At 47.9% G+C, this 20,015-nt stretch overlaps 1 protein-coding gene across 3 annotated transcripts in view; it reads left to right on the top strand.

Annotated features, from left to right (window-relative positions):
* ILRUN (inflammation and lipid regulator with UBA-like and NBR1-like domains) overlaps nt 1-19,698 on the top strand; it is a 106,082-nt gene extending 86,384 nt beyond the window's left edge. For 2 of the 3 annotated variants that reach the window (XM_061397968.1, XM_061397966.1), the window contains 2 exons: nt 757-1,085; nt 16,388-19,698. In XM_061397968.1, coding sequence (XP_061253952.1) covers nt 757-1,085; nt 16,388-16,423 — 365 coding nt within the window. In that variant the 3' untranslated portion in view covers nt 16,424-19,698. Of the gene's footprint in view, nt 1-756; nt 1,086-10,421; nt 10,642-16,387 lie in introns of those variants that run through there. The other variant, XM_061397967.1, reaches the window with a different exon arrangement.
* The last annotated feature ends 317 nt before the right edge of the window (nt 19,699-20,015 follow it).

The following is a 20,015-nucleotide window of genomic DNA, read 5'->3' as shown; positions in this document are numbered from 1 at the left end:
GTCATTGACTGATTTGATCTCCTTGCTGTCCAAGGGACTCTAAAGAGTCTTCTCCAGAACCACAGTTTGGAAGCATCAAATCTTCAGCACTCAGCCTTCTTTATGAACCAACTCATAGATAGTGAAAATAGCCAGGGTGATATCTGTTCTCATATGTTAGGGTTAGTGCTGGTTTCCTCCTGGTATAACTATTAATAGTTGCCTCGTTTACTCTCAGTTGTCCTAGTTTGGACAATAGGTGGTCACTCTAAATAGCCCAAGAGGGAGGTGGTTAATAAGTTGCAATTCTAGTCATTACAGGCACTTCTTTTTTTTTTTTTTTTTTAAATAAACTCAAGAGGTATGCCTGCCCTGAATTTTCTGAGTTAAATCTACAAAATAAAGTAAAACCCATGAGTTTGTAATTCTGAAAATATTGCCTTTGGGTTTGTATATATTGATCATTGTTCTTTGGAGTAATGATTTCCAAATATGGTTATGCATCAAAATCAACTAGGGACCTTTTTACAAATAGTTTCATGGGTCTCAACCATAGACCTCTACTGATTTTGTACCAGAGTTTGAACTTGACATTACTAAAAATGTAGAACTGCATGCAATGCAAATGTAATAGGTTACTCTGTCAGTAAAGCTTCTAAAGTAGCATGTAGGAACATTTCTTTGTGTGGTTTGGGTGGTATCTGGGGTTCTCCGTGATGGCTGCTTTGAGCCTTGAGGGTATGCCGGGCGTTGACATGAGTTGCCTTTTTGTTTCAGATGTCATCTGGGTCATTCTCAGTGTGGAAGTGGGTGGACTTTTAGGAGTCACGCAGCAGCTGTCATCTTTTGAAACGGAGTTCAACACACAGCCACATCGCAAGGTAGAAGGAAACTTCAACCCGTTTGCCTCTCCCCAAAAGAACCGACAATCAGATGAAAACAACTTAAAAGACCCTGGGGGTTCCGAGTTCGACTCGATCAGCAAAAACACATGGGCTCCTGCTCCTGACCAAACCGAGCAAGATGAGAATAGACTCTCACAGAACTCTGTAAATCTATCCCCCAGCAGTCACGCAAACAACTTATCAGTAGTGACTTACAGTAAGGTAGGTGCCCTCGGAGAAGAGGAGAAGGGATAGGCGGTGGGCGTTGGGATTTGTGATACCCCTTCTGGCAAACCTAGAAGCCTAGAATGTTCTTTAAGACTGCTTAGCTCTCCTGCCAATGCAATAGCACAAAAACCTACCCCTTCTCCCCTCCCCCCCTCCCCCATCTCCAGGTCCTGTGGGTATTAACTCCTCCATCCACATTTTATAAATACTGCTGTCTCTCTGCTCTGGTTTGGGTGTTGAAAGAACAGAGTTCTTTACCTTTAGCATTAAAAAAAAAAAAAGTCAAAATATCACCAGGCATTCTTCCAGTGTAAATGTGTACTAAATGTAGAGCAATAACACACCTTTGGAATTTGTTCCTACTGTTTATTTTTTTTGGTTTTGGGTAGAGTGTTTTTCCTGAAGAAAAAGACAGACTCAATTATTTATCCTACATGTTGTTGGGCTTCCACTTTACTGACCTAGTTCCCAAGCCTTGATTATCTTCCCGTCTCTTGTGGCCCATCTGCCTCCTCACTGACAACCCAGAGTGGCCCAAGTGATATTTTGACTTTTCATGTGTGCAGAATAAGTGAGAGAATTGTTTGTTGAGTTAATCATAATTTTAAATATTCTGATTGTTCTAAGACTGTCTTCTAGGTGTTTGATCTCTTGATCTGCTTCCCTATGCTTGCTGATTACACAGCGCCTTCCATATTCTGCTAAGGGTGAAGACGGTTGCTGGTTGTTTTTGGTTGGTTGAATAAAGCCCTGCTGCTGAGAGCTAACTGTTGTAGGTGATTTGTGTGGCAGGGCCTGTGAGCACTGCTGTTCCTTCTTCGAATAAAAATGTGATGCATTAAGCTTAGCTTCCCATTTATAGAATCGTATAACTGTTAAGTCTTTGCTTGCTTCATGCTGGCATTCACCCTCAATATTTTAAAAATAAAATTGATTGTTATTTGAGGGACAGCTTGCTGTGTTTTAAGAATGGCATTTTTCTGATCAGTGCTTTATATGTGGTCTAGATCCACAGGCAAATTAAGAAAACAAACTTGGTGATGTGAACTCTTTCTCCACATGGTCGAAAGAGGGACTTCATTCAGTAGAAGGGTAACAAGATTGATTTATTAGTTAGATGGTCATTATAAAGGATTGTGTGGAATCATGTTAGTCGTACAGGATATAAGAAGCAAATAGAAAAAAAAAATAGAAAAAAAAAAAAAAAAAAGAAGCAAATAGGCGAGGGAATGGCTTATATTGGAGGAAAGTCTTCACGTCTTAACATTCTAAGAAAAGATTTTTCCTCTAAGTTCCTATTGCTCCAGATAGCTCTTGCTTAAATTTAACCCTTCAGGGTATGGCTATTCCAGGTGGTACAGGCCCTAGGGTAAGCATGCCCTGTTAGAAGGAGAACTCTGAAGCAGTTGAGTGTGCTGTGAAGATGGGAGCTGCAGAAAGCAGAACCTGTTGCCCCAGTGCTTTCTGTAATGGAGGCCCCTCCACCCAGTCGAGCTCCATGGCTCGGCCGTCACTGTAGCCTGAGAGGGCTGCTGCTCCTGGCCAGAGACTGCACTTTTTTCCTGGGTTTCAAACCTGTTAATTATTTTTTGCTCCTTTATGGCTTTAGGGACTGTTGCCCTTTAAGTCTGTCATTGCCCTGGCCTGGGTGGAGTTGGGGGCTTATTTCATAAACTGTAGGATCATTTAGAAATAGCATTTGCAAGAACCACAGAGAAAAGTTTCTCATTGCAGATGATATCCAAGACTGTTGCCTATAATGCATTGAGAATGTGGCACTTGGACCCCAAAGAGAAATCAGAGCCTCCTTTTCTTCTTAAGTGAATCAGAATCTTATTCAGAAGGCACTTGTGTGAACACTAGCAAGTCCTCCGGTAGCAATTCTGGCTAAAATGGAGTCAGCTCTGCCTCTGAGAACGCCTTAGAATTGGGGTAGAGGATAGACAGTCACCAGTAAGGACTTATCGACACATCTGCACTGATGTACAAATCAGTGTACATTATTGAATGTGGAGACTTGAAGGATAAGTTATTACTCCCAGCTCGAAGTTCTCAGTGCAGTGGGGAGATGAAACACGCGTGCCATTCGGTCCAGGTGAAGTGTGAATGTGGTCAGTAGAGCACCACACAGTCAGAATGTATGATTTGTGTGCACGGCTGGGGGTTAGTTAAGGCAGAGATAAAGCAGAGGTGGAGCTGATGTAAAAGCACAGATTTGGAAAGACAGGAAGGATGATGATAGCAGAGCAGTTGCAGTGCTGAAGGCAGAATACTGAGTAAGCGCGGTGTGGTCAGGAGTGATGAGTGGGGGTGACGTTCAGTTAGTTGCGATATGTTCCTTTAGATGAAAAAATTTGGATAGAATAATTACAAATGGCTCTGAAAAAAATTGGACTATAGTTAAATGAATATCTTCAAGCAGGGATCATTCATAATTCTAAGTATTTGTGTTTGGCTTAAGAATACAGATTTATTTATTTATAAGGCAAGACTGTTTAAGGTTCTGAAGGGGTGTACTTGACCAAGTGATGAGATCAAGTAGAGACTAGAGTTATTTTTTAACCATTCCCGTGTGCCAGGTGTGCTGCCAAGTACTTTACATGTATCATCTCGTATTTTGATAAGAAAACAAAAGCTCTGAGGGGCTGACTTGCCCCAGTATCACACAGCTAGTGAGGGGCAGAGTTGGGACTCCAGTCCAGGTGCCACATTACTGAAGGTATTAGTAGGTGAGCCTGGGCTCCGCTTAGATCTGCCTTTGTTTTGTTTTTCCTGTGATCAAAAGCGTTAACTGAGTCTATGACCAGTATTATCAAGGTGTGAAAGACACAGAAGTTGAAGAAAGAGGCTCTAATGTAAACTGGGGATTGCTGTGGCATTTCTTTTTGGTGGGGGGGTGGAAGAGTTCCTCTATTTGTTGAGTCTTTACAGTAGTGATTTCTTTTTATAGTTGATAAAAATAAAAACTTTTTAAACTCTCAGGGTGCACCAACCATGTGGTGTTAATAATAAATAGCCCCCTTTTGTTTATGAATGAGTGGAAAGACTGAGATAGCATCCTAGAAATCTAGAGTTAGAGCAGAGGTGTTCAGTTCACCCCAGGTGCCATCTTTATTGGATAGGAAAGCTGAGCGCCAAAGAATTGATGCTTCTGAACTGTGGTGTTGGAGAAGACTCTTGAGAGTCCCTTGGACTGCAAGGAGATCAAACCAGTCCATTCTAAAGGAGATCAGTCCTGAATATTCACTGGAAGGACTGATGTTGAGACTGAAACTCCAGTACTTTGGCCACCTCATGCGAAGAATTGACTCAATGGAAAAGACTCTGATGCTGGGAGGGACTGGGGGCAGGAGGAGAAGGGGACGACAGAGGATGAGATGGCTGGATGGCATCACTGACTCGATGGACGTGAGTCTGAGTGAACTCCGGAAGTTGGTGATGGACAGGGAGGCCTGGTGTGCTGCGATTCATGGGGATGCAGAGTTGGACACGACTGAGCGACTGAACTGAACTGACTGAGGTGGAGCACCTGGTGCCCTGGTATCAGGGATCACTGAGTTGGCAGTAGATTTGATTTACTCTAAAGAAATTCCCTGCCTGCCCTGAAGGCTGGAGAGAGCATGATGCTCTGGGAAGCCCATGACCACAGTTGTAGGAGACCCGTCCAGTTTCCTGCTGCTTCCATAGTTACAGTTTAACTTGCTAAGGTTGGTAGGATGAGATGAAAAGATTGCTCCATGCACCTTCTGTGAGGGCTGGGTAGATAATATAATGGCACATCTGTCAATGCCAGGAGCTGGACGCCCTGGGAGCCCTTCCCCTGCCTCCCTTGAGTAATGCCAAGCTCTCTGGACCCAGTGCTCTGTGCTGTGGGCAGGGAGTCAGGGAGCTCTGTCTGTCCTAGCTTCATCCCTCAACATCCAGAGGGCCTGGGCCCTCCTTGTGTGAGAACTGTCAGAGGGAGTCAGAAAGGTGAGTAAGTATATGCTGACCTGCTCCAGGGATTCATAAATCTGACTGCTTTTGTTAAAAACTGGCTGGCCTCATTATCAGCTCAGTTGTGGCTGACCTGTCCCAGGAGAACAGTCAGACCAAGTATTGGTGAAGGTTACGTGCTGTTTTAATGAACCCTTTTATTTGATTCGCTCAGGAGCCTGTGAGGACAAACAGTCACACTGTTGACTCAAGGCTCGTCTTGCCATGCGTTCTAACGGTGACTCATCTCTGGAGGTCGGGGTAGCTTCTATTTGGGCAGCATTAGATAGTAGCAGAAAACAGTCTACAGAGGTATGGAACGAGAAAGTAAGTCCTGTTGAAATTAGATAATTCTTTTTCTTACTTGCCAGTAATTTTTTAAATTTCTCAATGTTTTTTAAGAAGGCCTTACAGAGAGGAGCAAGATACAAACCAAATGGTCTTATTCAGGGTAGCTGGAAGTATGAGTATGACTGGCCAAGACCAAGGGCCTGCTCTTCAGGACAGCCCAAATGCTTGCTTCCTTTCTCTAGCAATTGAGTAATGATTTACATCGGAGGAGCTGAAAAGAATCTCAAATTCATTTATTCATTTTGTTACTTGGACTATACCTCTTATTTTGTATTTGTTCTTTTTTTTTAATGTTTGGAGCTACTGTTTGTCATATACTCCTCCTTTAAACTGATTACAGCCTGAACCACTGTTATTACTTCCGCCAAGTGCTGGTTTGAAAGGAGAAACGTGTTATTATCTTTGGGGGAGGCTCCTCATGCTCTTCAAGCGTCAGCCAGTGCCGAGTGCCATCTGCCCTGCCTGCCCACAATTTCCACCTGCTCCTCTTTCTCTCTGTCTGACAATCACCCTTCAGTATATCTTGGATCTGGAGCTGAAAAAGTTAGTCTGCTTTTATTATACCAGAAATCACCTTTCTTCTAACCTACAGCAGGGAAGAGCTCGTTTCTCTCTGCTTAGGTGAGGGTTTAGAAACGTAGGCAGAGGATGAGGTGTTAGGTAGCATCACTGACTCAGTGGACATTAATCTGAGAAAACTCCAGGAGATAGTGAAGGACAGGGAGGCCTGGTGTGTTGCAGTCCATGGGGTCATAAAGAGTCAGACACAACTTAGCCACTGAACAACAGGAGGTTAGAGGGAGAAGTTTAGAAAAGCAAATCTGCTTCATGGGCCTGAGGGTGTAATGGCTTGTGGATCTTATTATCTACCTTGAAGTAGCCAGTCCAGTCAGTGTAACATAATAATAAGAAATGACTTAATGGAATTGGGCCCAACATTTGCTCGGTTCTGAGGGCACTGAATTTGACCCACAGGCTGGCAGTTGGTGTCCTTAGCTGGGCTGCCAGCGGTGGAGGGCAGCACGTCCTTCCCGCTGCCTCGTGCTTGGGGGCAGCCCCTTTCCCTGAGAGGTTTAAAGATGGCGCAAAGAAGCTGGAAGGAAAACTTGTGTCACTTGGTGCTCTGTCCAGCTGTGCTCTCCTGTCGAGGGACAGCTAACAGAAGCATGCACCTGCCCCCTCCCCTCTGGGGGCCAATGGGAGTGTGGTAGTCAGTTATATAAACTCATTGAGCACTTACTCTGTGCCAGGCACTGTGCGGAAGACTTCTTAAATTTAATTTTTGTTAAAATTATCAATGTACATAGTATAAGGAGCTAAGTAGTTCCACAAAGTTTATATAAAAACACCAGTCACCTCCCTGCCTCCCAGCCCCCAGAGGCAGAGGCAGCAGTCTGACATCGTTTCTTTTAGTCCACACAACAGGGCCATGATACAGGCTCTGTCAGTATCCCTGTTTACAGCTGCTGAGACTGAAGGCCCACAGGTTCCATGGCCTGCCCAAGCTCATGCAGCCCGAAAGTGGTAAAACCAGGATATGAACAAAACCAGTTCTTTTTGACTCCTGAGTCTGCTTTCTTGACCATCTATTGCCTTGCTTCCTAGTTACAAATAGTATTCAAGTACATGTTTTTATTGGCTGAGCTTACAGCTGTCGGCTCGGAATAGCATGCTTTCTGTGGTACACTGCTACATTTCAAATGAGAATCAAGCCAATTATTGACCAGATATTATGTGACTTCTCTACTGCTAAACCCCTCTTTCTCCACAAGCTGCTGTCTCTGGCGGCTACAGAAATTAGCCCCTCTCTTCAGCCTCCATATAGGGAAACGAGTCCCTGGAACCTCGTGGTCACTTGGGTATAGATGTTTGGTGATGTTGAGATTTCCTTTAACTCACATTTGTGACAGCAGCACCTTGTCTGTGTTCCGTGACTGTGGCCAGAAGATACAGTCTGGAGTTTTTTTTTTCATTTTCCTGTAATGAATCTAAAATCTCCTTTTGAACATAATATTTTAAAGCTAGAACATGCTTAGGGCTGTCTTAGTCCCTTTAAAGCCAGATTTTGTTTCTGCAAAGGCTATCTGGACAATGAATATTTTACAGTTAATATGAGCCCTGAAGTGGAAGTTTACGTGTTTTGTTCAAGACCAAAGTGGGTAAGAGAAAGTAGAAGGAGAGGAAGATGCAGGATGGAAACCAGATCATGGAAGGATTTATGGATCTTTGTGAAGCTTGGGCTTTTGCCCTGAGGAGCAGAGGTTGGAACCATTAAAGGATTTTGAGCAGAGGGGTGATGTGATCTGACTTCATGTAGTGAAAGATATGCTCTGACACTCCTGTGGAGAGTAAAGGACAAGGATAGAAGCAGGAGACCAGTGGGGAAGTTAGTGCAGTCATGTGGATAAAGAGAATGGGCACTTTGTGCCAGAGTGGTAGCCAGATAGGTTGGAGCAGTGATCTGTGTCTGGGTCTGCTTTATTAGCTAGAACAAACAGGATTTGCTAATGAGTCCGAAGGGTGGTGTAAGGGGGAATAAACGATGACAACAAGGTTTTGGCCTGAGCAGCTGGAAGGGTAGAATTGCTCTCCATGGAGAGAGGAAAGGCTGTGGGAGAGGGGGGCAGAGATCAGGAACTCTATTTGGAATACATTGGAGATTTCTATAAACATCCAAATGGAGGCATCAGGGAGGCTGTTGTGTATCCAAATTGGTAACATGGTTTAGGAGAAAGGGTTTGGTGGAGATAACATATTTGGGAGTCATTCCATATGGATGATATCTAACACTGTGAGCCTGGCTGCCGTCCACAAAATGATGAGTCTGTGTTGAGCAGGGTTCTCTCAGCCAGCTGAATAAGACTATTGGCATTTTAGGTCAGACGAGTCTTCTTTTGTTGCAGAGGGGTGCAGATCTTATACGCTGTAAGATGTTCAGTAGCATCCCTGGCCTTTACCCATTGGAAGCCAATAGCACCTCCTTGGCCCCAAGTGTAACACAGGAAGGAAGTTGTCACTGACTTGCTCACATTCACTTGCTCACATTCACTTGCTCACATTCACTTGCTCACATTCACTTGCTCAGATGACTTGCCCAGATTGGGGGTGGGCAGTGGGCTGGAACTCAGGGAACCCAGTTTGAGTCTTATGTTCTGGATTGCATTATGCTGAGGCCTGCTGGCAGGAAGGAAAGTTTGTTTGCTGTTCTCTGAAGGTAGTCTCTACACTTACGTCAGGTGGTAGAGACCTTCTTGTTCATCTTCAGGAGCAGGAAAGAATTCGTGGCCAAGGAGAAAGCAGTGCCCGGCAACTGAGGAAGCTGACCCAGTTTGCTGGCAGATTAGCACATCTTGGACAGAAGAGGTTTGCTAGGAAACTTGGTTTAATGATATTAAGATGACTCCCTTCTGAGAGCCCAGAAGAACCTGTAAAGTCCTCCCAGCCTTGCTGGTGTTTGCATTGGCATGGGTCATATGTGCATTTTAAAAATAGGCAAACACCATGAGCCTTAGAAAATGTCTTTTGTTGTTTGTAACATTACCATTTGAGAATAAAAAGTTACCTCCAGGAACTCTCCCTTTTGTACTTCAACAGCTTCAAAGCTGAACGCTCAGCTCCATCTTCTGTGCTTTGGGGCTCTGAGCATTGTTTTAGGCGGCACTGACACTGGGCAGTCTTGTAACTGAAACAGAGCTAGTGTTCCCATATTTTTACTTCAGTTGTAAGGATGTATTCTTTTCCCTATAAGGATGTATTCTTTTCCCTATACTCTGAATTTAGCATTTTAATTTCTGATGAAAATTCTCAGAGGGGGACTTTCTCAATGTGTAGGTTTAAACAGATGAGTTTAATTCAGAAATGTGAGGATGTGCGCCGTGCAGGCGCTCTCGGCCAAGTCTGCTCCGACTCCAGCAGGGCCGGGTGCACAGCGTGAAACCCGTGGCAGCTGCACATCAGGGGGCCGTGCGGGCGTCCTTAGAGCTTTGCTCAGGGAGACCCTTGTCAAAACTGTGGACATTCACCTGCAGAAGCTTGAATGTCCAAGGTCTTGGACTTTTTGCTGTAATTTCACCACCTAAGGGCAAGTCAGAACTAACAGGGAGCTTTGGTATTTAGTCAGTAAGGGACATGTCCTTGGGTGCTCAGCCTGTGTTAATCCTTCCTAAGAATTTACTGTCTGATTACATAGATGTGACTAGCTCATAGGAAAGAATGACACCAGTAAAGATGGAGTATATTGAGTTTTGAGTGCCCTTGAATTTGAAGGAAGGAGAAGGCAATGCAGTTTGGGAGTAGCCAGGAACTGCTATCTTGATGAATGATAGATTCATACTGAAACTCTATGGTGGTCCAGTGGGCAGGACTCTGTACTTGCATTGCAGGGCCTGAGTTCCATCCTTGGTCAGGGAACTGAGATCCCACATGCCGTGCAGCACGACCCCCCCCCCCAAAAAAAAAAAAAAGAAGAAGAAAGAAAGTAAAATGATAGATTCAAACTGATTTGGAGGAAAAAGGAACCACATGCAGGAAGGCCCAGAGGCATTCACAGGCAGTGTTCTGGGACACCAGCCAGCCTGACTGTGCTGAGTGAGGTGTGCTTAAAGAGGGTGGGGTGAATTTTGGAGGAAACCTTTGAAAGCCAAGCAAAGGAGAGTTCACGTTTAATGTGAAAGGAAACAAGAGAGCCTGCAATGCTTTTGAGCAGGGAAGTGGCAAGATGAAGCCAAGTATGGCTGAAGGAGAGACAGTTTATTCTCCCTCAGTCAGCCAGTGGTTGTCCAGGGTAGGGGAGGTGATGCTGTGAATCCATGGTGAGAGAGGCGGGGGAGTCCTGGGGCTTGGATGGAGACTGCGAGAGGAGGTGGGGCCCACAGCCTCACCCCGTGCCTCAGGGCGCCCACGGGACAGTACCTATGGCCACGTGGCGGGGAACTGGGGTGAGCTTTCCCTCCTTTTAGCTGTCCTCCCCAGTGAGACTCTTATCACTTCTTTCTTCCTTTCTAGGAATCTCCTGTACCCTAGGAGATGGCCATGAGAGAGCTCTCTGTCTGCCAGCATGTCACCTGGATTCTAGCACACTTGATATTGCATGAGATCTTGGGGGTTAGAATTTCAAATAGTAAATAGCCTTTTCTGAAGTCTTTAATGAAAGGCGAAGTCGAACATAGCCAATATCCTTCATCCCCTTGTAGGATTTTCAGTAATACAGTTTCATTCGCAGTGATGTTTGAGTTTTATTCTTTATGGTGATTTTCTTGATCTGTCAGAAGGTAGGTGAAGGCTCTGAAAGCTTGGTCCTGGGGAGCTCGGGAGGATGGGAGGACGAGTGACAGAGGAAGAATGAGGGATGCATGATGGAAGGAATGGGTGGGTGGATAGAGGGGGATGGAGAAGGTCCGCAGCAGGATTGTAGAAGTTAGTTAAGAGCAACAGAAAAACTGTCTTATTGAGGTAAGTATAAAAATTGCTTTATAGGGCTTTTAAAACACCAGTTCACCATGCTTAAAACTGAGTTAAGCTTTTCAGCACAACTTTGACACAGAGGCTGTGAACTGAGCCTGTCCCATGAACAGTTTTCATGCATAAAAGTACATTTGTTTTCTTTTCTTTGGCTGATTCTCACACTTGTCTTCAGCCATTGCATCAAACACATCTTTGAAATTTTGAGGACTGTCGCATGAAAGCGGCTTGAACACCAAGGTTAAAGCGTCCACAGAAGTTCCCGTCATGCTGGTCTGGCCCTGCTGTCCCACCAGCGAGCCGCCTTGAGTGGTCAGCACCTCTCGAGGGAAGGGCCTTGCTTTGTGTGCTCCTGGGAGAGGAGTCCTCACTGCGCAACCTGTTGCTGCAGTACAGACTTGACTTGTAATTAACGAGAGACGAACAGGTTCCATCAGGGGTTGATCAGTCTCTGGTCCTCACCAGCCAAGCCAGCCCCTGACAGGGCCTCGAAGCAGATCTGCAGTGCAGGATCAGAACAGAACTTAGCACTAAACCGTGTATTCTTCTGTGTTTGCATTCAGGGCACATAAGCAATACAAAAGAAGTGCTAGGTGGGCAAAGCGTTGGCTGGGACTGGCCCAGAGGGAGAGAGAGGAGGGCCCGGTGGTGGTATCTGACGCTGCCATCAGTACACACGGCAAGAGCATGCTATTTCACAGCCGTGCAGCAAACACTCTTGCCTATTTTATTAACCGGCATGAACCTTTTTATTTATTTAAATCAAATCACAAATAAAATAAAGACAGGTATGTGAAAGTTTTTGTGTTGTGATGCTTTATCTAAACCAGCTTTCATATAGGAAGAGTAACCCCAAAAGCCCTCATAAGACATCCTTGTTTCTTTAGGAATTTTAATCTTTTTTTCTCCCCCGGAAGGTTAAACAGATGGCTCAGCAATGCAGAGCGTTCCATAGTTCATTCATTCATTTTACTGAAACTTGGGTCTTAACTCTATGCCAGGCACAAATAAGTGGCAGAAACAGGTTCTACCATCTTGAAAGGGTGACTTTCTCTTCTAATAGCACGATCGTCCTGTGGGTAAACATCAATAAGCATTCCAGCTGAAACAAAACTAGTTTCCTGGGGGTTTTTGTACTCCTTTTTGGAAAAGTTATTTTGATTTCTGTGTAATTTTAGGAAGAATTTAAAGATATTGTAGGTGCCCATTCACATAAAATCAGTGAAAACCAGATCACCGTGGGCTTTATCAACCATTGTGAAAAACAAATCATAGAGATAGTTTTATTTTTAGTTGTGCTTTGAGCCCAGGCCCACAAGTACTAGATCTTAAATTGTCCTTTCAGAAGATTGTGATGAATGAAACTGAGCTTGTCTGTTTATCTCTACTAGTGTTCTCTTTTAAAAATATTTTAGGAGGTTAGCCAAATTATGGCTCACAATGGTTATTACCTTTCAGAAGCCCAGTCAGGGACCTGGCCCAACTACTGGAATCCTCCAGCTGGCCTGAGGCCAGAGTCTCTTCCCAGACGCCCATGAGCAGAGAGGCCCCTCCGTGTGGGCCTTGAGTGGTTTAAGGGGACTCACGTGCCCCGTTGCCAGTAGAATTGAGGTCCCAGCGCTCACAGCCATGACAGTGTCCATCAAAAAGCTTAGGGAAGACTGAGGCAAACAGGCAGCACCTCAACCCCTGTGGACCTAGAGGCTGCCACTCCTTCATCAGGAATGCTTTCTGGTCCCTTAGCAGATGTGGGGCCTCTCCCAAGAAATGTCGCTCTTGAAAAGCCATTTCTGCACAAGTTGGTCCTGGGTTTTTTTAGACCTGGAGAGTCAGATAGAGGAGTTCTTCTCTGGGTTTTGTCATTCACACCCTCTATCAGTATGCCTAAATCCAGCCTTGCTGCTAGTGATGTGGTGAGAGGTGAATCCTCATAGAGAGGAGGGTGACCTTCTGCATCAGACTCAGTGAGCTTTGTAATCATGCTGTGATGACCTCCTTCTCTGCTTGTTGGAGTTTAACTCGGCTCTGTGGCACCATCTGATGCATCCATCCCTTTATCTGTTTTCCTTATTCGTGGCACAGTGGCTGTAGAAGAGATGTCAGGGATGCCAGGCTAAGGAAAATATTTGGCATTTGATTTTCCCAGGGGTAACAGTTGAAGAGCCGCTACGTCTCAGGAGAGAGTGAACACTTACCTGTATTGCCAAACCCTACTTTTAGACTGGTGTTGGAGACATTAGCCACCAGAACCTGTTCCACGGGGTCTTGGAACTCCGGTGGAAGCTGAAATGTGGATGGGCCTCTCGTTTCGAATATACGTCTATCCCACTCTTAGGAAAGGCACTTCATGCTTGGCCTCTTGCCATCAGACACCCTGGACAAGCTGTTCCTGGACTCTCCACCAGGCTTCTCCTGTGTGCCTGGTATTGCGTTGCTGTGTTCTGTGATCCACTTGTAATGCCTATAATCCTGCATGTGGGGAGTCTAGATGATCAGGTAGTTTTGAAATAGACTCAGCTCCCTCTCTCTTCCTTGAAGTGATCGTAGTTAATCTGAGGGGAAGGAAGATAGAGCTTGTTCTTCAAGCCACGTTTCTGCACCAGTTAAACGTCAACAACTCCAATATGCCATTATCTGGATGAAAGGAAATTAGATGGCATTTTTCTTTCCAAAAGGCACACAGCACCTCAGTCAGTAAATAGGGGGTCACCGATAATTCTTAATCTAAGCTAGTTAAATACCACACTGCATATTCTAAGGACCAGAGTCTTCAGGTGGAAATCTGAAAATGCCTGTATCTGTACTCCTCTCTCTACCAATTGCTTGGGATCCATTCACTTTATGTGTAATTAGGAACGCACGACCACTCCTTGGCAAAGTCATCAACTCCCTTCTCCAAACATTCCAGACAAGTCACAAGGCTAGTGCTGGCTTTATAAAGGCCCACATGAAGTGTGTGAAGCTTCCGTCTGGAAAGTAGTCTAATTTAGGGTAAAGGGGAAAAAAAATTCATAACAGACAAAAGCGTGTTTGTTTTTCAGGGTTTCTTTTCTCTGTGCGTGTTTTCCTGCACGAAGCCCTTTGAGCATTGTGTTGGTTCTGAATCTTACAGGGATCTAAGCCTTTGTCGCTCTCCTTGGATTGTAGTTCGTCAGTAAACGTTGTCAGGAAGTACTGAGAGCAGCGTGTTTTAAGCTTCTTTAATTTCCGCCTCTGGGGCGTGTGACCCTCCAGCCAGGCCCCACACCATGGGGTCTGAGAGCCCTCTGCTCATGCAGGCCACACTTGAGCCAAGTGGCTGGGTGTGTGACCACCGAGGTGGTGTGACAGCCTCCACTCTCCTGCTGGCAGCACAGTGAATCGGGGACTTGCAGACCTGGCATTTGAACCAGCACCGCTCCGCTCGCCAGCTCTGTGCTCCCAGTCAGGTTGCTGCCTCACTTCTGTGAGCTTGGAGGGCGTACTCACCCCGGTTTGTCTGTGTCAGAATTTAGGAGAACATTCTCACCTGCCCCAGCGGCACCCAGCACACCGCTGACGCTGTATCGCTGTTGGCCTGTCTGTCCCCCATTTCTACCTCTCCGGCAATACCACCAAGCAGCTCGAGACCTGTATCTGATCTCTCGAGGCTTTTTATGGGGGAGGAAATAAAAAGGCAAAAGGCAATTTCAGTGTTTTCCACTGGCGGGGAAAAAAACTGAAAACTTGAATCTCATGTTCCCTATTCTTGGCAGCTTTGACCTCTGGTCTAAATAAGTGTGATCAAAGGGCTTTTTTTCCCCTTTAGAATACTGTTTTTCAGTCTCCTGAGTTAGGTACTTTGAGTCAGCTCCTAGAACCTTAAACCTGTAAGTTTAAAGGAGCAGTCTGAGATCCTTTGAGGGGAAGGGACTTTACTCAGGGCCACTTGGAGAGCTAAGTGCAAAGCCAGGAGCAGAACTCAGATCTCCTCCTGCTTCTGTGGAACCCGCAGCCCACCGCCTTGGGAACGAGTGCGAGCTGTGCATCTCGAGCTAACCACCCCCAGGGAGCCCACCCTCTCTGGGACCTAGGAGGCTGTGACCAGATGGGTGCATGACTCGGATGCGTGTGTCCCCAAGCCTGGGTGGCTGTTTAAAAACTTGGTATAGGGGACTTCCCCAGTAGTCAGGTGGTTAAGGCTCCACCTTTCAATGCAGGGAGCACAGGTTCAATCCCTGGTTGGGGAACTAAGATCCCACATGCCACACCATGTGACCAAAAACAACAACAAGAGAAACTTGGTTTGGAAAGGCCAATATTCTTGTGACTTAAAAGGGTCTGATGCTGCAGGTAGTAGTCTGAGAAATACCTGTCTTCTTTCAGCTGTTAATTCAGTAGTACTTACTGGGTGCCGATAAGCACTGCTCAGGGACAGGTGTGCTAGAGAGATGGCAGCAAACAAAGGGATTTGTGCTAATCATTGGCAACCCTGCAACCGTGCACTTTTTTACATTTTTTTCCCAAAGGAAAGTGTCATTTTTTAAAGAAAATCAGATTCTAACCACCCATGTCTTTAACAAGCTGATGGTCCAAGGGCCCTGCTGCTTCTGAGTCAGCTTGGGATGTCGGACCTTTCTTGAGGCTAGTTCCCAGTTACCTTTGCCCACCCAGGTCTTGGCATTGACCCGGTCTCTTCAAGGCCCACGCTTCAGGGAGCTTTGGAACAGGGAGGCACAGGACATCCTCCAGCGAATTCATGCAGCTGCTTTTGGGGTTGGCACCTCTTTGTGTCTCATTCTTAACATAAGGAAAAAGGGAAACTCTGGTGCTTTCTCCACCAGCCAAGCAGCAGGGAAAACGCCTTTGGAAATTTGGAACAAACCTTATCATCACATGGCCAGGGAGAGGCAATGTGAAGAGAACAAAGATCAGACCTGGGCTTGACTCTTGGCTCTGCCCTTTACTACCTACATGACTTTGAACAAATCTCCTCCTGTCTGCGGTCAGATGGGCATAACAACACTCAGCCTGGCCTTTGGGGTGAGAGGTGAAGACAGTGTACGCCAAGCCCCTGCCTCCATGCCCATCCTGGGTGCCTGCTGGACGGCTGCTGCCTCTGCTCCAATGTGTGTGCTGCTGATATGTGTGTGTGTCGTCAGCCCACAGCGGCCTGCATCTGAGGTCAAGGTGCAGAAGGCGGTGTCCAAGGATCTTTAGCAGAGATGTAAGGTGTTGTCAGGAAGGAGGGAAGACTTTGTGACCTGGGTGGAGGGAAGTTGGTACCAGTTGATGTAGAAATTGAGAGATGAGGAGTCTGCCCACCAGCCTCAGCTCTCTTGGATGATGTCTTTGAGGGATGAGACTCAGCACCTCACACTGTGCCGATCTGTGGCCTCCCGAGGATTTGCATGGCAAAGTCAGCCCTCGAGCCATGTTTGTGCCTCGGGGCTTCCTTCTGGCTCACTGGGAACCGTGGGTTCTTTTGCTCGGGTTGGTTGCCTCGTTGTCCCTGCTGTCTGCCACCACTGACTGTGTTCACTCTCTTCCAGGGGCTCCACGGGCCTTACCCCTTCGGCCAGTCTTAAACGGGTGTCAGCAAGAAGAAAAACTAACAAAAGAAGGCTTGACTCTGGGGGGGGAAGGGCAGGGGGTTCCTCTGGATTGCAGACCACATCGCACGGACCCCTGGCTCTGACCCCCGTCCTGGAAGAAGAGGAAGACGCAGAAAAGACTAGTTTTGAGTAAACTCAGTGTGCATGTGTGAATGCCGAGTCGCAGGAGTGGTGTTGAGGCTACCAAGAAGAGATCCATGCAGCCACTTTGGGCTTCGTTTGTTAGGTGTCAGTCTAACAAGTCACTAGGTTGCTCGGGAAGGAAAAGAAAAAAATGTTTAAATGGGGGAAAAAAGCCATCTTTTTAAACAAAAATTATTTTGCCTACAGACAGGTTGTAGTTTTGAGCACATGTTAATTTTCTTCCCCTCTTTCCCCACTTTTTTTTTTTTTTTTACTATTTTTTTTTTTTTTTTAGATAAGGGATAACATGCTGTTTATAGAATAGCTGCTTGCTCTGGAAGCGATTCAGGTCAAAAGCTGGCGCGGCCTGCTCAGGACCGTGCGGGTCGGCGCTGCAGGACGACACCTGCCTCCTGACTCCTCGAGTCTCTGACCCCGTTTTTTTAATGGCACCAGCCAGTGAATTACCACGCTTTTCCTCCTCTTTTCTCTTTAATCTTCTGTTGATGTACACCTTTGACATTTGTATGCGTCAACCCTGTGGCTTGTTACCACCAGAACCTCTCCGAAGACCAGACTTCCCTGTGCGGCCAGCAGTGGAAGCCTGGAGGACAGAGCGCAGGTGACGGAGCTTCTGAGGCCGAGAGGTGTCCGCCTGCACACGCGTGTAACAGCTCAGATCACTTCCCTTCCCGGCGCCGGCACGCTCACCGCACAGCTCTCTCGGATGCTCGGCACACAGCGGCTCCCCATTCACTCTGGGAGCGGTGCCTCTGTGCTGCGTGCGTGCATGCGTGCATGTGCGCCCTGTGCCTGCACGCAGGGGTCGGTGCTGCTCACCAGCGAGTGTGCAGCAGGCGGGTGTGAAGGTGCCCATGCTTCTCAGTTGTCACACAGCTCCCTCCCCCGTGTCTCCCTGCCGTCGTCCCGTGCGGTGTCTTCTCAGCCTGTTAGTGGAGGCTGTGTTATTCGGGTATGAAAACGTAGCCCCAGGTGGGGGACTCGCCACAGGGAAGGGCCACGCTTACTGACCGCGTGATCTTGGAGACCACGTTTTGCCGGGAATGAAAGGACCCTGCCCCAAGCAGGATGCTTAGTGACTGGGAGGAGGCGGGCTCGGGGCAGCCCCGCAGAGCCCGGGCGGACAGGCCGGCTGCTCACAGGAACGGGTGGCCCCACAGGCACCCTGTGGGTTCTGAGCAGGCTGGGATGTGGACGCCTCCATGGGGAGCTGGAACCAGGCCAGAACAGCTGTCTGCCAAAGATACAAGAATATGCAAAGGCCCTCTTCTCTTCTCAGCCCCTCCTTCCCTGAGTCTTGGTTGGTTTGATAGCCGGGATACAAATCTAGGGTGCGGCTGCTGGGTCGCCTGCCTGTTGCCACACCGTCCCCCTCCCCGGGGGTGTGAACCGGCAGGGAGGCCAGGTCGATGAGGCAAGGGGTCGTATAGCCTGGGTGTGGGTGAGGGTCTGCCTGCCTATCTGTCTGTCTGGGTGTCTGAGTTCTGAACGTGTGTGTTGTTTGTGCCTCCTCATTCTCTTCTGAGACTGTTGTTTTTTTAAAAGCTTGACTGTGAGAGAAAAGCTTGTATGAAATTCCCCCAATGCCTCCCCACCTCCCCCCCACCCCAGAATAAAGGGGGAGTAAACTCTGGTCCACTGGAGGAACCCCAAGGGAGGGTGGAGCCAGGCGCTGAGAGGGCGGTGCAGCTGGGGTGGACCAGGGCTCACCCTGGGGCACCCACTCTCTATGCACACCAAGAGCACCCCATTCCCAGCAGAGGAGAGGGGAGTCCCTGCTGGGTTCCCAGGCTACCACAGGCCTGAGCCAGGGGCTCACGATGGCTTTTTGTTTGAAGGCCCTGCCAGGCCCAGACTGCCACCACTGTTGGTACCAGCCTCCCAGACACTGCCCCCACTGGAGCACACCCCCGCTCAGCCCCTCCTGGCTTGCTGGCATCACATCTTCAGCTGCCCGCATGGGATGGCAGGAGGCTTCACATCCCCTGGTTCCCAGCCTCCTGATCTGCCCCACACCAGCCACCCCTTCCCCTTGCCCCACGGGGAGCTGCCTGCCGTTGGTTACTCAGCATTGGCTTCCAGGTCACCGTCAGTGGGTCTGGCCCTGCCAGGGGGCTCCTGCTCCTCCTCTTGCTTCTAGGCAATCTCACCTGGCAAGGTAATTGTCCCAAGCATGTGGGCTTCCCTCCCAAGAACAAAACCATTTCTGTATGTGTCTTCAGAGAGGTGGGCTCCTTGCCGAGACCAGAGCATGCACAAGCTGTGGAGTAGGGGTGGGAGGAGTCTGAGGTTGCCCCAGGACCTGGAGGCCCTTGAACCATCATCTGTCTCCTCTCTCTGACTTGAGTTCCGAGCAAGTCCTGGAGTCCCTCTTCCATCCTGGTGGGACGGCAGAGGCTACCCCCTCAGTTCCTCTTGGACTCTTTACCAAATGGCAGGCTGCCTCTGGGCAGGACCACCTGTGTCTAGCAGGCAGGAGGGGAGGCATGCGCCATCCTTCAGGACCTGAGTCCACGGGGGAGGCAGAGGGGCTCAGGCTTGTGAGGAACCTCTCTGTGTGCATGGAGTGAGGTGTGTGTGGGTGTGTGTGCACGTGTGCATGCTTTTTTTCTTTTTGCCACGGGGACAGTTGAATTTGGGGCATTTTTCTACAAGAAACAAGCTTTCTCTCCCCCATCAAGGACTGGCCGTAAACTTTAGTCCATCAAAGGCACTTGTAGCCAGAAAAGAACCTCACCAGAACAGCTGGTGTGGCCCCAGGATGGCCAAGGAGGGGAGAGGGCTTAAGAATAAACACCTCCCCAAATCGAGTGTGAGCCCCGGCAGGAGAGGGTGGTGGGGTTGCCAGGCCCCAGAAGTGCAAGCCGGTTCCCTGCCCCACCCCGCCCTGCCTTTTTGCTGTTTCCTTGGGTGAATGCTGGAGCAGCTTAGCTGCTGCTTCCTCCTGGACACTGGCGTGTAGCAAGCGAGCTGGGTGGGTGTTCCTGGTGGGGCCTCGTGGTGCCTGGGAGGAGATGAAGATGAGGAGGTTTTTCCTTACTGTATAAATGAATATTTGTATGATTAAATTAACACACACCAAAAAAAGAGAAACAAAAACTCTATTTTCATGTGTGTCAGTGACTTTATCGCGCCCTGAAGCCCTGTGTAGCCTGCTCTGTGACCCGGTCATGTGACCAGAATCTCCTTGCAGTGGCCTTCCGGTTCCCAGGGCCCCTGCCATGCCTCTGTTAGGCACTGCCCCATCCCCAGCACAGATGTACCGGTTAGTGTGGACCGGCAGCGGGCACTGTGTGGACACGTGCTGCATGTCAGGCCCGGTGTGGGGGTGATAACACCAAGCACCACCAGCCTCTCCTACTGGAGAAGCAGACAAGGCTGAGTTGGGACTGGGACTTAGAAGAGAAGGAACCTTTTCCCT

The sequence above is a fragment of the Bos javanicus genome, chromosome 23, assembly GCF_032452875.1.
Source record: "Bos javanicus breed banteng chromosome 23, ARS-OSU_banteng_1.0, whole genome shotgun sequence".
Taxonomy (NCBI): domain Eukaryota; kingdom Metazoa; phylum Chordata; class Mammalia; order Artiodactyla; family Bovidae; genus Bos; species Bos javanicus.
The sequence above is the reverse complement of the archived record's forward strand: the minus strand, read 5'-3'. Positions and strand labels throughout refer to the sequence as shown.